The 16,179-nt window shown below is 46.2% G+C and overlaps 1 protein-coding gene across 12 annotated transcripts in view; it reads right to left on the bottom strand.

Moving 5' to 3' along the window:
• Positions 1 to 16,179, bottom strand: part of MINK1 (misshapen like kinase 1) — a 59,181-nt gene that overhangs the window by 13,752 nt on the left and 29,250 nt on the right. For all 12 annotated transcript variants that reach the window (XM_010596539.3, XM_064271656.1, XM_064271654.1 and 9 more), the window contains exons 2-6: positions 4,497 to 4,562; positions 2,754 to 2,810; positions 2,537 to 2,662; positions 547 to 657; positions 9 to 99 (exon numbers count right to left, since the gene is read on the bottom strand). In XM_010596539.3, the coding sequence (XP_010594841.1) occupies positions 9 to 99; positions 547 to 657; positions 2,537 to 2,662; positions 2,754 to 2,810; positions 4,497 to 4,562 (451 nt within the window). The remainder of the gene's footprint in view (positions 1 to 8; positions 100 to 546; positions 658 to 2,536; positions 2,663 to 2,753; positions 2,811 to 4,496; positions 4,563 to 16,179) is intronic.

Here is a 16,179-nt window from a genome sequence, read left to right on the forward strand (position 1 = left end):
CAGCTCACCTAGCTTGACCTCAGCATTCTCTGTCAGCAGCACATTCTGCCCCTTGATGTCTCGATGGATCACTTTGTGGGCGTGGAGATGGGCCAGACCCTGGGACAGGAGACCAGGAGAATTAGCTTGGTGTTGGACGGGATGGGACAGAGGGAGGAGGTCTAAGTGAGCTGGGGGAGCAGGCGGGGGCTAAGCCAGTCCAGACACGGCTGGGCTCAAGGAGCAGACCTTCTCCCCCAGGAGCCCACGCACAGGCTGAGCTTTTCTGGGGATGCTGCCTCAGTGCTGACTCCCTGTGGGTACCCAGGAGTTGCAGGGTTACAGGTGGAGGTGTGGCACAGCTTCAAAGCAGAGGGGCTTGTCTCCCCCAACAGCCTGAGAGTTTCCTAAGGCTTGGGACCCATTTCCACCCCCCTCCCCGGCCTCTCCCATCAGACTAGCTGCTCCCTAAGGAGGCCTCAGTCACATCTGCTCCCCGGTGCTGGGGAAGGTCTACGTCCTCGGAGAAGCTGCGGCTTGGCGTGCACAGCCCAGCCCGGGGCTCACCCTGAGGATCTCCCTGCAGATGTAGGCGATGCAGTCCTCCTTCAGGGCATTCCCTTTTGTGTTCTTTACCAGGTCGGTCACTGAGCCAGCACCACAGAACTCCATCACCAGCTGTGGCCCAGGAAGGCACCAGAAGGAAAAACAGCAGTCAGGCATGGCCTCTCCCTTCCCCTGCTAGAACCCTGCAAGGGGGCCAGAGGCTTGGGGCTAGAACTGGTGTTCCAGGCTGGAGGGGTGGGGCCACCTGACCCCCTCCCAAAGGCCACAGACCATCCTGGAATTAGGAGAGAAGGGGAAGGGAATGTGGAAGGGAGGACATGGTAGGTGGGGCCAGAACCCGACACTGTAAGCAAGATTACGTGGTATGTGTATGTGCCTTGGGGAAGGACCCAATGCTTTCATCAGATTCTCATCCCAAAATGGCCAAGGACTATTGGTCTGAAGCAGACGTCAGCAAACTGTGGCCTGCAGCCTATTCTTGTACAGCCAGTGGGCTAAGAATGGTTTTTACATGTTGAATGGTTGGGAAAAAATCCAAAGAATATTTTGTGACACATGAAAATTAAATTCAAACTTTAGTCTTCTAAGTAAAGTTTTCAGGGACACAGTTACGTTTGCTCCTTTACATGCTGGCTGTGGCTGCTTCCTGGTACAAGGGCAGAAGGGAGTAGCTGCGACAGAGACCATGTGGCCAGCAGAGCCTAAGATAGTTACTGTCTGGCCCTTCACAGAAAGTTTGCCAATCCTTGGCCCTGAGGCAAGAAAGGGCCTACGAATCAGCCATCCTCCAGTGCTGCCAGAGACAAAAACAGTGCATGAGGTCTACCCGAGAGCTGCAGGAGAGAAACCCCCAGAGCCAGGGACCAGCAGGGAGAGGAGGAGAGATCCCTGTCTGTACGTTCAGGGAAGGACCACTAAGACTCAGAAACAGAGCTCAAATGGGAAGCCGGCTTGAACCATTCCCTGAGGAATCACTGGACGTTTTCTAGAAGCCACATCCGTCCAGGAAAAGCCCGGATGGGACACATATATCTCCACATGCAATAACAGTAATTTGCATATGCCAAGTCGGGGTCAGCACTTCAACAGCAGAGCACAGTGGGAGGTGCGGACTGTGCCGTCCGGGTCCAGAAGGGGGCGCCTGGCCACTAGCGCCTGGCCTCTGGTCCTCAATGATCGCCCCCTACGCACATCTGACAGGCACACCTGCCTGAGGTTACTACGCATGGGTGTGCACATGTGTGTTTATGCACGTGTATGTGTCCCATAATGCTAAGAGCCTTAGAGGCGGGAACCAGGGCTCATCTGTGCCAGGTACACAGAAGGTGCTCGATAAGTGGTTGCTGTCTGGCTGACTACTGTAGGGAGAGGCTCCCATAGCCATCGCTGTGTTCCCTGCTACTCTCTCCTCCAGGTGCAGCTGACAGAATCAGCTGCCATCAGTGCCCAAGCAAGAGAGGAGAATGGTTCTTGGGGAAAGTTTTAGGCCAGGAGAGAATTTGGATGTAGCGCAAAAGAGCTACCGCAGGCTCTGGTTAGAACAGTCATACACAGAGGCTTGTGCACTGCCAGGAAGTGTCCAAGTCCTGTCACCTCTCAGAAATATTTTGGTCTGTTGCTTCTTTCCCAGGAGCTATGCTCAAAAGCAGGAGAACCGACGGACTAACGTCCTTATGGTCTCCTCTAGCCGTAACCAGGCTTATACTGCTCACTATTGGGTGCCTGCCAGACAGTATGAGGTACTGGGTATGGCAAAGGTTGGGGCAGCCCCAGAGCCCCTGTCACCCAAACGCTCAGAGGACGAGGTGCTGTACTATGTGTAGGGCTGGAGTGTGGGGCCTGGGTGGGTCACAAGGTCCCTCCAGATTCAGAGACAGGAGAGGGTGTCTAGATAACAAGAGACTCCGGGGTGCTGACACCAGGCTCCAAAGGAGCAGCCTAGAGACAGAAAATGTGGGAGGGGCGGGCAGGAGGGAGAGGCCATTCTCACCCAGAGCTGGTCATCGTTGCCTGGAGGGCTCTTCTTGATGAAGGCCCCATAGTAGGTGGCGATGTTGCGGTGGTGAGAGTATTTTTTCAGCATGTTGATCTCCTGTTTGATCTCCTCCTCCTCGTCCTAGGTGAATGGGAGGAGGTGAGCCCTGAGATCCCCCCCACTCCCCTCTTCAGGGTTCCAACCCTCCCTCCACCCAGGCTCCGCTCCCTACCTCCGTGACATCCATGACCTTGATGGCAGCCAGCTGCCCAGTCTTGACGTGCCGACCCTGTCGGACAGAAAGTCGGGCATGGAGAGACCCAGTCTATGCTCAGGGACAACAGCTGAGCAGGCTGATTCGGAGAGGCCACCTCTTTTGACTGTCTTCTGTCTTAGCAAGTACCTCTCATCGTGGCCAGACACCTCTACTTATGTGTGGGTCAGAGGGGTAGACAGAAGGGAGAGAGCTCCTGAGCCATATGACTAATGGAAAAACCAACTAAACTGGACATCTAACATGTGCCATGAAGATGAAGGGTCTCCTCTCGTTAAAAAAAAAAAAAAAAAAATGAGAGAGAAAACAAGAAACATGTATGCTCTGCTCCAGCCTTTCTGGCTTGGACTTTGAACAAATTTAAAGTTAGACCAAGGAGGGAGAGATACCTTCTCCATCCTATAATGCAGGCTGGTGGGAGTTGGCTGGGGAAGGAGGCTAGGAAGGGAGGGCTTTTCCTCTCTCATCTTCTACACACGACAAGACGCCTTGGTGCTTTCCTGACCCACTCCCTTCTAGACAGGAGGCCTTTCCCGTAACCGGCACCGTCCCCAGGCTTTTGGTTGTTGTTGACGGGGAAAGAATAAAGACAGAACCGAGATTTCAGAGAACTCAGGGAAACACAGAGGGACCGACTGGCATGGCCGATGCCCCATCAGTCCTAATGGAGACAAACTTCCCCTTCTAGGGTGTGTCCCTGCACTCCCTCCTCCCCCTTCCCAGGGGTCATCTAAGGCTTGGAGAGGACAGTCCAAGGCATCCTGGGGAGGAGCAGTGTCGGGAGGCAGCCCCTCGTGGGGACAGACGTGGGCACTGGGTTATTTTTATCCTCAGCAGCCACTCAAGACCCCAAGTCCAGAGAGGCAGTAGAACCCAGAGCTGTTATTTCCATGGCAACAACTAGGCAGAGATGGGGGGAGGAGTATGCCTGTTTTTCCAAAGCTTACAAGGGAAGAAGGGTTAAGAGAAAGGCAGGTGGTCCTAGTGACCCAGGGATTCAGGCCCCAGAGTTGCAGAGGAGACTTGGAAAAATAACAGGTGTCTCATCTGAAGACAAAGCAGCAGGTGTGTGCTCGAGGGGGTTAATCCAGCTCCAGGGCAGCATCACCTTGAACGCCCCCCCACCGCTGCGGGCACCTCCCTGTCCAAGTGTGACCAGTGGACAGCCCATGTGAGGGGCTGGCCAGGCTGAGGGCTACATTCAGTAGTTTTGCTGAGTCAGTGAGGGGAGGCGGCCTTCCAAGCAGAAGGCTGAGCTCCACCTCCAGCTCTGCTGCAGGCCAGCTGTGGGGACTCATCAAAGTCACTGCCCTCTACACAGGGTACCCCCAAATCCAAGTCCTGGGTCTCTTTGTGATCTTGGGAGGAGCCAAACTTGCAACTCTGACCCCTGAGCTGACACATACATCATATATCCGTCCCACTTCCTCTCCCAGCTCTAGGCTGCACACTGCCTCCCCATCCCACACCCCACCCAGCTCTAGACCTGTTCCTGCTACGCCCAGGACCAGTTCTAAACCCTCCACTTCCTGCCGCTCCCTTTCCTCCTGACTTCTGTTCTCTCCTCTTCTCTTTCCCAGGTCCTTTCCCTTGGCTCCTGTAATTGCCATAACCCCCAGCCCCAAATCTCTAGACCTTTCACCCCTTGTGAAAGGGCCCAAAGGAGGTGGAGGTGACACTTCTGTACCATTCAAGTCTCACCTTGTACACCTGTCCATAGGTTCCATTGCCGACCACCTCCACCAGCTCAAAGATTCCAGCAGGGTCCTGAGGGGAAGGGAGATAGAATAAGGTGTCGGAACTTCAAGAAAGGATCATGTAGCTCAAGGGAGGGTGGCAAAGAAGTATTCAATCAGGACAGTGAGTGAACACTCACGTATTACTAGGGGGCCTGCAGGAGGAAACCTGCCAACCAGCTGCCCTTTCCTGTTACAGAGTTAGTGTGCGACAAGAAAGAGGTGAAAGAAAACTGAGACAGAGCCTTGGCAGCTTTTCAGAGACATGCTTCCTATATCAAACCGGTGATGAACTCTGTCAATCTGTGCCCTCATCTTTGTAAAATAGGACACCACAGTATACGTACCTCTAGGGTTGGTGTAAGTTATAAATGAGGTAATGCCCATAAAATGCTTAAAACAATGCCTGGCACAGAGTGTGTGCTCAATAAAAGTTAATTATCATTACTATTGTTTTATTTTTTAGTAATGCTTTACTTATCTGGGGCCTCTTCCCTTTCCATATGAAGCTGATGATTTGTTTCTCCATCTCATTAAAAAATGCCGTTGGAATTTGGATCAGTACTGCATTGTATCTATAGATCACTTTGGGTAGAAGTGACTTTTTTGTACAATGTTGAGTCTTCCTAACCATGAGCGAGGTATGTTTCTCCACTTACGTAGGTCTCTTTTGGTTTCCTGCAGTAGTGTCTTGTAGTTCTCTTTGTATAGGTCTTTTATGTCTCTGCTTAGGTTTATTCCTAAGTATTTTATCTTCTTGGGGGCTACTGTAAATGGTATTGATTTGGTGATTTCTTCTTCGATGTTCTCTTTATTGGTATAGAGGAATGCAACTGATTTTTGTATGTTTATCTTGTATCCTGATACTTTGATGAAATCTATTAGTTTCAGTAGTTTTCTTTGTATAAGATCATACTATCTGCAAATAGAGATACCTTTACTTCTTCCTTACCAGTCTGGATGCCCTTCATTTCTTTTTTCTAGCCTAAGTGCTCTGACTAGGACCTCCAGCACAATGTTGAGTAAGAGTGGTGATAAAGGGCATCGTTGTCTGGTTCCACATTCTCAAGGGGAGTGCTTTCAGACTCTCTCCATTTAGGATGATGTTGGCTGTTGGCTCTGTATAAATGCCCTTTCTTATGTTGAGGAACTTCCCTTCTGTTCCTATTTTGCTCAGAGTTTTTATCATAAACGGGTGTTTGACTGTGTCAAATGCCTTTTCTGCATCAATTGATAAGATCCTGTGGTTCTTGTTTTCTAATATTTAAAGCATCCCTGCATACCTGGTATGAATCCCACTTGGTCATGGTGAATTATTTTTTGATATGTTGTTGATTTCTATGGGCTAGAATTTTGTTGAGGATTTCTGCGTCTATGTTCGTGAGGGATACTGGTCTGTAATTTCCTTTTTGTGTAGTGGCTTTACCTGGTTTTGGTATCAGAGTTATGCTGGCTTCACAGAACGAGTTTGGGAGTATTCCATCCTTTTCTATGCTCTGAAATACCTTTAGTAGTAGTGGTGTTAACTCTTCTCTGAAAGTTTGGTAGAAGTCTCCAGTGATGCTGTCAGGATCAGGGTTTTTTTTGATGGGAGTTTTAAAATTACCTTTCCAATCTCTCCTTTTGTTATAGGCTTATTCAATTGTTCTAACTCTGTGTTAATGTAGGTAGGTAGTGTGTTTCTAGAAACGTGTCCATTTCCTCTAGGTTTTCAAATTTGTTAGAGTACAATTTTTCATAGTAATCTGTTATGATTCTTTTAATCTCAGTTGTGTCTGTTGTAATATCACCCATCTCATTTCTTATCTGGGTTATTTGCTTCCTCTCCTGTTTTTCTTTTGTCAGTTTGGCCAATGGTTTATTGATTTTGTTGATCTTTCCAAAGAATCAGCTTTTGGTCTTATTAACTCTTTCAATTGTTTTTCTGTTTTCTACTTCATTTAATTCTGCTCTAATTTTTACTATTTGCTTTCTTCTGGTGCCCGAGGGCTTCTTTTGCTGCTCTATTTGTTTGAGTTGTAGGGATAATTCTTTGATTTTGCCCCTTTCTCCTTTTTTGGGTGTGCTTTTATTGCTATAAATTGACCTCTGAGCACTGCTTTTGCCTTGTCCCAAAAGTTCTGGTAGGAAGTGTTTTCATTCTCATTTGATTCTAGGAATTTCTTTATTCCTTCCTTAATTTTGTTTTATTTTTTAAAAGCAGGGGTGGGGAGAGCTAGCAGGGAGCAGGGCTTAGAGAGCCACCACTCTTTAATCCCTGTCCCCCCGCCCCGTCCTTCTGAGTCTGAGGGCCTCCAGGTCTGCATCTGAGGGCAGTAGAAGGGACTTCCAAGGAGGGAGCAAGCAGATGATAGTGAGACAGGGCTGCAGGAGGGGCAGGCTGGGAAGGGAGAACTTTCTGTCCCACTTCCCTGAGCCAGGCAGTGCCAGGAGGAGAAGGCCTGGAGGGCTGGAACAAAGCCTCCAAAGAGGCTCATCCTCCTGCTGGGCCAAGAGCGGGCAAGCCTGGCCTCGAAGCAACACAGCTGCTGCCTGGAGGCCACCCACCCCTCCTGGCAGGACCTTTTTTTTTAGAGAGAGAGAGAGAAGCTGGGAGGCAGAGCTGCCAGCTGAGGGAGAGATGCTGCTGGGCACTGCCCAAGCTCCTGCGCCTCCTGCACACCAGCTCTGGAACTTCCCAGGGCAGGCCCCTCCCTACCACTTGCAGGACTGAGAGGGGAGGCAGAAGGCGAGGCTGTTGCTTAGGAGAGAAACTCTCCAAGGAACACTTGGGTCTCTGTCTGATAACCCTAGAAGTATATCCTCTAAAACTCTTTTATCCCTGATTTTAAAAACCAATATAGGACTTGTGGAAACAAAAAACAAGCCTTCACCCACTGAGGTAGGTACAAGGGAGATGACTTGGGCATGCTGGGGACAGGGACACCAGCTCCAGGCTTCTTAAGAGCATTCTTGTCATCTGCTGTCTTTACACATTTTCTCTGGGAAGGGAACTGGAGGACAAGAAATGGACCCCTGGCCCCTGTACTTCCCATCACAGCCTGTGTCACAATGCATGTAAACGTGTTATTTACTTGACTGTAAATTCCCTGAGGGTCCTCCTTGCTCATCAGATATGCCCAGCACATCACTGAGGGGCCAGCACACAGCAGCCTAAAAGAACACCCCAGGTCCCAGGTGGACACCCCAAGGAGGGCCTACCGTGCCTCTTCTTCCTGCTCTGGAGGAAGGTGTGATGGCAAGTGAAAAGGTGTTCCCTCCATGTGCTCTGAAGGAGACCAGACCAAGAACTGCCTGAATCTATGTCCAATTGTTTAGCTTTAGCTCCAGCTACTAAAAAATTTTAACAGGTCTAAAAAGCAGCAGGCCTCACAAGAAAGGAAGGAGTTGTCCCTGCAGGCAGTGGGGGAGGCTAACAGTGCTTCGTCTGACGCTGTGAGCTGCAAGGAACCTGGAGGAAGTTATTAGACGCTCAACACACTTCCCTCAAGATTTCCCCCAAAAGAAGAGCTCATCGATTCTGGGGCCTTTTAGCTCTGACTCCTGGGAAGTCCTTTCTTGCATCTAACTTTAGTTTTTCCTGAGATGGAGGAAGACAAGAAAAATGAGATATGGTTATAATTTTTTGGAAGCTCCTAATCTAAGAAAGAAAATATCATGGGCCTGTCAGAGTTATAATGATACACCACCATCAAGTCAGCTCAAATCAAATTAATTTTGTAATTCTGACTTCTTCCCACACTGATAATGGCAGGATAGAAGAGCAATCTTCGAGGTCTGATACCGTGGGCTCGAACACTGATTTCGTGGTTTCAAGCCTGTTTCCTTATCTATAACCTTCTCTGTAAGATAAGATAGCCACACCTACTTAAAAAGCTTACTCTGAGAGGAAAATGGAGGCAGTGCATGTGACAGCGGGCCATTCAGGGTGGCGAACAGTTCCAGCTCTTGTCAGTCACAGCACTGTTTCCCTACGCCTCCTTCCTTCTCCACATCACAGTCACCCCGTCCTGTCATCTCTCTCCAAAATGTCCCTGATGTGTCTCTTCCTCTCCGTTCCTGAAGCTGCCGCCCCAGGCCCATCCCTCCCGCCTCGCTGCATCTCCCTTCTGCTGCCGCTGCCATATTTAACCTTCCTAAAACGGGGCTTTCCTAATTTTCCTCTTCTGCCCCAGAACCAGCATGGCTCCCGCTGCTTAGAGAAAAGTGTCCAAACACCGCAGCCTGACACTTAAAGTTGCTCCATCATTAATCAACCCCTAAGTATTTTCTGAACAATGTCTACATCAGATGGAGCTAGGCTCTAATCAGGGAAAATCTATAAGGCAACCCAATCTTATTTTATTCATCTATTAAATATTTATTGAGCACTTGTGATATAACTCCTGAATTCAGCACAATAGGGAGCTCAAAGATATGTAAGAAACACTTATTTTCCCTCAAGGACCTTATACTTTTACAGACAGGCCACGTCCCCAAACATGGATACGTGGCAGTGTATGACTGTACGCCCTAAGGCCAGAAGAAGGTACTCGCGGCATTAAGAAACCACCTGGACACTTCTACACTGCTGGTGGGAATGTCAAATGGTACAACCACTTTGGAAACTGATTTGGCGCTTCCTTAAAAAGCTAGAAATAGAACTACCATACAATCCAGCAATCCCACTCCTTGGAATATGTCCTAGAGAAATAAGAGCCTTTACACGAACAGATACAGGCACACCCATGCTCACTGCAGCACTGTTTACAATAGCAAAAAGATGGAAGCGATCAAGGTGCCCACCAACAGATGAATGGATAAATAAATTATGGTATATTCACACAATGGAATACTACACATCGATAAAGAACAGTGATGAATCTGTGAAACATTTCATAACATGGAGGAATCTGAAGGCATTATGCTGAGTGAAATTAGTCAGCTGCAAAAGAACAAATATTGTATAAGACCACTATTATAAGAACAAGAGAAATAGTTTAAACAGAGAAAAAAATATTCTTTGATGGTTACAAGAGGGGGGAGGGAGGGGGGTATTCACTAATTAGATAGTAGATGAGAACTACTTTAGGTGAAAGGAAAGACAACACACAATACAGGAGAGGTCAGCACAACTGGACTAAACCAAAAGCAAAGAAGTTTCCTGAATAAACTGAACGCTTCAAAGGCCAGCGTAGCAGGGGCGGGGTTTGGCAACCATGGTTTCAGGGGACATCTAAGTCAATTGGCATAATAAAATCTATTAAGAAAACATTCTGCATCCCCCTTCGGAGAGTGGTGTCTAGGGTCTTAAACACTAGCAAGCAGCCATCTAAGATGCACCAATTGGTCTCAATCCACCTGGAGCAAAGGAGAGGGAAGAACGCCAAAGACACAAGGTAATTATAAGCCCAAGAGACAGAAAGGACCACATAAACCAGAAACTACATCAGCCTGAGACCAGAAGAACTAGATGGTGCCTGGCTACAGCCAATGACTGCCCTGACAGGGAACACAACAGAAAACCCCTGAGGGAGCAGGAGAGCAGTGGAATGCAGACCTCAAATTCTTGTAAAAAGACCAGACTGAGCCTAGAAGGACCCCAGAGGTCATGGTCCCCAGACCTTCTGTGAGCCCAAGACAGGAACCATTCCTAAGGCCAACTCTTCAGACAGGGATTGGACTGGACCATAGCATAGAAAATGATACTGGTGAGGAGTGAGCTTCTTGGATCAAGTAGACACAGGAGACTATGTGGGCAGCTGCTGTGTGGAGGGGAGAAGAGGAGGCAGAGGGGGACAGAAGCTAGCCGAATGGACATGAAAATAGAGAGTGGAGGGAAGGAGTGTTGCTGTCTCATTAGGAGTATACAGCAAGGTGTTTATAAATTTTTGTATGAGAATCCGGCTTGATTTGTAAACTTTCACTTAAGGCACGATAAAAGTTAAAAAAAAAAAAAAAAAAGAAATCACCTGGTAGAGTGGAAGCATCATTGGATAAGGAGTGGGAAGAGTGACTTTCTAATGAGAACTCTGTATTAGCTGTGGTCCCTGGGTAAGTATTTAACTGCTTGAGGCCTCATTTTCTTCCCACAAATTAAGGGAGCCAGGCTGGGTAAAAAGTCCGCTTTAGGATTTCAGAGCACAGAAAGAAACTCTGGTTGGGAATGTGAGGCAGGCTTCCCAGAGGAGATGGTATTTGAGCTGGGCTATGGAGGGGGGTAAAAGTTTTCAACTGGTGAGAGGAACTGAAGAATGGGAAAGGTCACGCCATGCTGAGGGACGGAGGTTTGGGTTTAGATGTTGAGTCTGAAGTGTCAGGGGACGCACAGGAGTAGATGTCTGTCAGGCAGTAAGAAACAAGGGACTGGAGGTCACTCATTTGTGTTAGCATTGGAGACAGATCAGACACCATAGTGAGGGAGAGTGCACAGGGAAAGAGGAATAAGTCCAGGAATGCCACAAGCTACATATTAGAGCAAAAGGAGAAGAGATACCAGAGAGGAGATGCTCATGGAGGCTGTCCATCAGGAAGGACAATGTGACCAATGGTCTCAGATGCCGCAAAGTGGTCAGAGAGCAGTGAGGAAAGCACCGCTGGCCTTTGCGCCTGGAAAAACACTGGAAACCTCTGTGGGAACTGCAGCTGTGAGAAGAGGAGGCAGACAGTGAGGGCTGGAGAGGACATGGCGTGATGAGGAAGTGGAGGCTACGGGTGCAGCACCTCCCTGGAGAAGTCCAACTTTGAAAGGAAGGGGGAAATCAGATGATGGCAAGAGGAGGAGGCAACTGGGTCAGACAAAAGAATTTTCAAAATAGGGAAGATTTCTCAGGCTTGTGGGAGGGAAGAAGCCTAAAGGGAGGAGTCTGATAAGTCTAGAGGAATTTTTATTTTTTTTATGATATGTAATATTTATTTATTTCTTAGTATATAAATTGTGTCAATTGTGGCTTTTACCGGTTTACAGTACTGATAAAATACAATGGTGCCTACTTCTCTCTCACACTCATACCCAAGGATTCGAACATTCCAAAATGCATACTGTAGCTCAAATATGATTTATACATTGGTTCAGACCCTTCAAATACTGGGCCTGTCGGGGTACCTGGGCACGCCCTTTGATGGTGACCAGGAGACACGCCTCCAGAGGGAGGTGCTCTATCCTGGGAAGCCACCAGCAGTCTGGGCTTGACCCTGCACGCTGGCCCAGCTCTGTAAGGACACTGCTGCACGCCTTCTTCAGCACTTTCTCTTGGTGCTCACATTCTTTGTTCTCAGTAGTCTGACTCTTGTCCAGTCAGCTGCTGGAAGGTGGGAAGAGATGGGAACAAGGGCAGGGGTAATTAAAGAGGAGGAAGGAGAGAGAAGTGAAGAGGCGGTGGTCTGCTGGGGTAAAGGGAAAGTAAAACGAGGGAGCTCAGTTAACACCCAGTGATCTTGATTTCCTGGTTAAGTTGGAGGGCACATCATCTGCTAAGGACAAGGGGAGGCCTGTATGGGGGGAAGCTTGGGAATAGATGCCGTGCGGGGTGCTTCAGGTCAGTGGTTCTCAAAAATCAGGGTACCCAAGAATCACCTGGGAATCAGATTTCTAGGCCGCACCGTCAAGGATTCTGATTTAGCACCACAGGTCTGGGGGTGGGACAGGAATCTGCATATTTAATACACACCCTGGATGGTTCTAATTCAGAGGGTCAGTGGACTTATTTTGAGAAGCACTGTTTTACGGAGTTACTAATAGGTGAGGGGAAGGTGTAGGCCATCTGGGAGCAGCAGGGATTCCAGGGAAATCAGGCACTCCAATGGACTACTGAACCTCCTGTAACAGCTCCACAGCACCTCTATCCTCACTGACTTCCTTCCCAGGTACACAACTCCTGCCCATCATGTTGTACGTTTATGTGGCCAGCCTTCTCTAAAAGTGACTTCTCGCTTACCGGCCTAGCCAAATTCCAAGTTCTTTCCAGGAAGTCTTCCCTAGCTACTTGAGCCTACCACAAGATAGCCCACATGTGAAGTTCTTTTTTTTTTTTTTTTAATTCTTTGTTTTATTATCATTTCTATTTTCCAGAGTGGAAATGTTTTAGAGAAGAAAAATACATTTTAGAAGAAATTCACTAACACAAAGCCTCTTTTTTGGTAAAACTGCTTTATATTTTTTTCCCACTGCCACAGTTAACATGAAGCCCTTGTGAAAAGAGAAAACCAGCTGTCATTGAGTTAGTTCTGACTCATGGTGCCCCCATGTGTGTAAAAGTAGAACTGTGCTCCTGTGCTCCACCGGGTTTTCAATGACTGATTTTTCAAAAGTAGGTTGTCAGGCCTTTCTTCCCCACACACAAATTTCAATCTCAATTTCCCATGAACTTCAATCTCATTTTTACGTATTTACCTCATGTCCACCATGAGTTTAAGTTTCTCAAGAACAGGACTAAACAGACTTTTTTTTTTTTAAATAAACCTTATGAACGAAACAAAGATATCTGCTCTTGCCATGTCTATTCAACATTGTACTGGAGGTTCTAGCCAGGCCAATTAGGCAAAAAAAAGATTAGACAAGAATAAAAGGCATCCAGATTGGAAAGAAAGAAGTAAAGCTACCTCTATTTGCAGATGACATGATATTGTATATAGAAAATCCTAAGGAAGACATTAAAAATCTACTAGAGCTAATAGAAGAGTTCAGCAAGGTTACAGGATATACGACCAATATACAAAAGTCAGTGGTATTTCTATACACTTTAATGAATAATCTAAAAATGAAATTAGAGAAACAATTTCATTTACAATACCATCAAAAGAAAAACATCAAAAGGAATAAATTTAACCAAAGAAGTGTCAGATTTGTACACTGAATACTATAAAGCATTGCTGAAAAAAATTAAAGAAGTAATGGAAGGTAAATGGAAAGCTATCCCATGTTCACTAATCAGAAGACTTAATACTGTAAGACCTACATATTAAGTTTGTAAGATCTACGAATTCAATACAATCCTATCAAAATCCCAGCTGGCTTCTCTGCAGGAACTGACAAGCCATTCCTAAAATTCATATGGAATGCAAGGAACTCAGAATAGACAAAGTTGAAAGCCTCACACGTGCTGATTTTCAAAACTTACTACCAAGTTCTTCAAAGAAAACACAGGAGTAAATCTTCATGACCTTGTGTCATGCATTGAATTGTGTCCCCCCAAAATATCTGTCAACTTGGCTAGGTCATGATTCCCAGTATTGTATGATTATCTACCACTTTATCATTGGATGTGACCTCCCAATGCTTTGTAAATCCTATCACTATGACATAATAAAATGGGTTAGCGGCAGTTATATTGATGAGATCGACAAGATTACATAATGTCTTAAGCCAATCTCTTTTGAGATATAAAAGAGCAGAGAGACATGGGTACCTCATACCACCAAGGAGGCAGTGCTGGAAGCAGTGCGAGTCCTTTAGACCTGAGGTTCCTGCGCAGAGATGCTCCAGACCAAGGAAAGACTGATGACAAGGACCTTTCTCTAGAACCGACAGAGAGAAAAAGCCTTCCCTTGGAGCTGGGGCCCTGAATGCTGACTTGTAGCCTACCGAACTGTGAGAAAATAAACTTCTCTTTGTTAAAGCCATCCACTTGTGGTATTTCTGTTAGAGCAGCACTAGATGAGTAAGACACTTGGGATCAGGCATTTGTTAGACACCAAAAGCACAAGTGACAAAGGAAAAAAGTAGATAAATTGGACTTCATCAAATGAAAAACTTTTGTGCTTCAAAAGATACCATCAAGAAAGCGAAAAGACAACCCAAAGAACGGGAGAAATTATTTGCAAATTATATTCTGATAAGAGACTTGTATTTGAAATATAAAATGGATTCCTACAACTTAATAATAAAAGACAAATAACCCAATTTATAAGAAAAAAAAAAAAAGAGTAAAGGGTCTGAATAAACGTTTCTCCAAAAAATATATACAATGGTCAATAAGCACAAGAAAAGATGCCCAACATCATTAGTCATTGTTGTTACAAGCTATCGAGTCAGTCCAACTCACAGCAACCTTATATATAATAGAACAAAATGTTCCTCGAAATCATTGCTATGCTTGAGCCCATTGTTGACGCCACCGTATCAGTACATCTCATTGAGGGCCTCCCTCTTTTCTGCTGACCTTCTACTTTACCAAGAAGGGTGCCCATCTCCAGGGAAATGCAAATCAAAATCACAATGAGATACCACGTAACATCCACTAAAAAAACCAACACCCGTTGCAGCTGAGTGGATTCCAACTCTCGTGGTGACCCTCTAGAATGCCTGTAATCAAAAAGACAATAACAAGTGTTGGTGAGGATGTGGAGAAACTGGAGCCCTCAGCCATTGCTGGTGTGAATATAAAATGACGCCCCTGCTTGGAAAACAGGTAGTTCCTCAAAACGTGAAACAGTTACAATGTGACCCAGCACTTCCACTCCTACATATATACCTAAGAGAATTAAAAGCACGTGTCCACACACACAAAAAAAACTATACAGGAATGTTTATAGAAGCATTATTCACAACAGCCCAAAAGTAGAAACAGCACAGTGCCCATCAAGTGATGAATATGTAAGTAAGGTGTGGTGTATGTCCAAACAAGGAAATGTTATTCAGTCATAAAAAGGAATGAAGTCCTGATATATGCCGCAACACAGAGGAACCTTAAACACATTCTGCCGAGTGATACACGTCAGTCACAAAAGGTTCTATTTATGTGAAATGTCCAGAACAGGCAAATTCATAAAGACAGAAAGTAAATTAGTGGTTCCCCAGGGTTGGGGAGTAGGGGAATGGGGAGTGACTGCTAATGGGTATGGGGTTTCTTTCTGGAGTGATGAAAATGTTCTGAAATTAGGTAATAGCGCAAGTCTATGAATATACTAAAAGCCACTTTAAAATACTTTAAAAGAGTGAATTTTATGGTATGTTAATTATACCTCAATAAAGCTGTTATTAACCTAAGAGCACTTTTCATAGTGCTTAAAAAATTGTTGCTTAAATGACAGTTTCCTCTCAAACAAAGTTATCCTACTAACATGGAAGGGAAACCTTAAAGGGCTTCTGGGCTAATAACACATATGAAAAGGTCCTGAGAAAAACACTGAAAATGACAATATGAAATCACTCACATGATTTAAGAGTTAGGCAACTTGGTTTCTATTCTTAGTTCTACTGCTAACTGGCTATGCATTTGGGGGCCAGCCACTTCATCCCTCTGGGTTCCTCCTCAAGAAAATAGGAAAACTACTCCTTTCCAGTTCTAATTCTATGATTCCAAATGTTCAAATCCACACTCCATGAAGCTGCCAACCTAATAATATTTATTGCTTCCTTACCGTGTGCCAGGAACTGTGCTAGGCTGGGGAATAAAGTAGTGAATAAAACGAGGCAGTCCCTGCCATAATGGTGTTTACACTCTGATGGGGGAGAGAGAAATTAAACGGTGCTGCAGTTATAACTGTGCTAAGTCCTATGTGCTACATACATACAGAACAAACTTAACAGAGTCTGGGGAACCAGGGAAAGGCTCTTCTGAGGAAGAGGTGGAGTCCCTAAGTGGTGCCAATGGTTAGTGCACTTGGCTGCTAGCCAAAAGGTTGGAGGTTTGAGTTCACCCAGAGGCACCTCGGAAGAAGGACCTGGT

This window comes from Loxodonta africana, chromosome 18 (assembly GCF_030014295.1).
Source record: "Loxodonta africana isolate mLoxAfr1 chromosome 18, mLoxAfr1.hap2, whole genome shotgun sequence".
Classification (NCBI taxonomy): domain Eukaryota; kingdom Metazoa; phylum Chordata; class Mammalia; order Proboscidea; family Elephantidae; genus Loxodonta; species Loxodonta africana.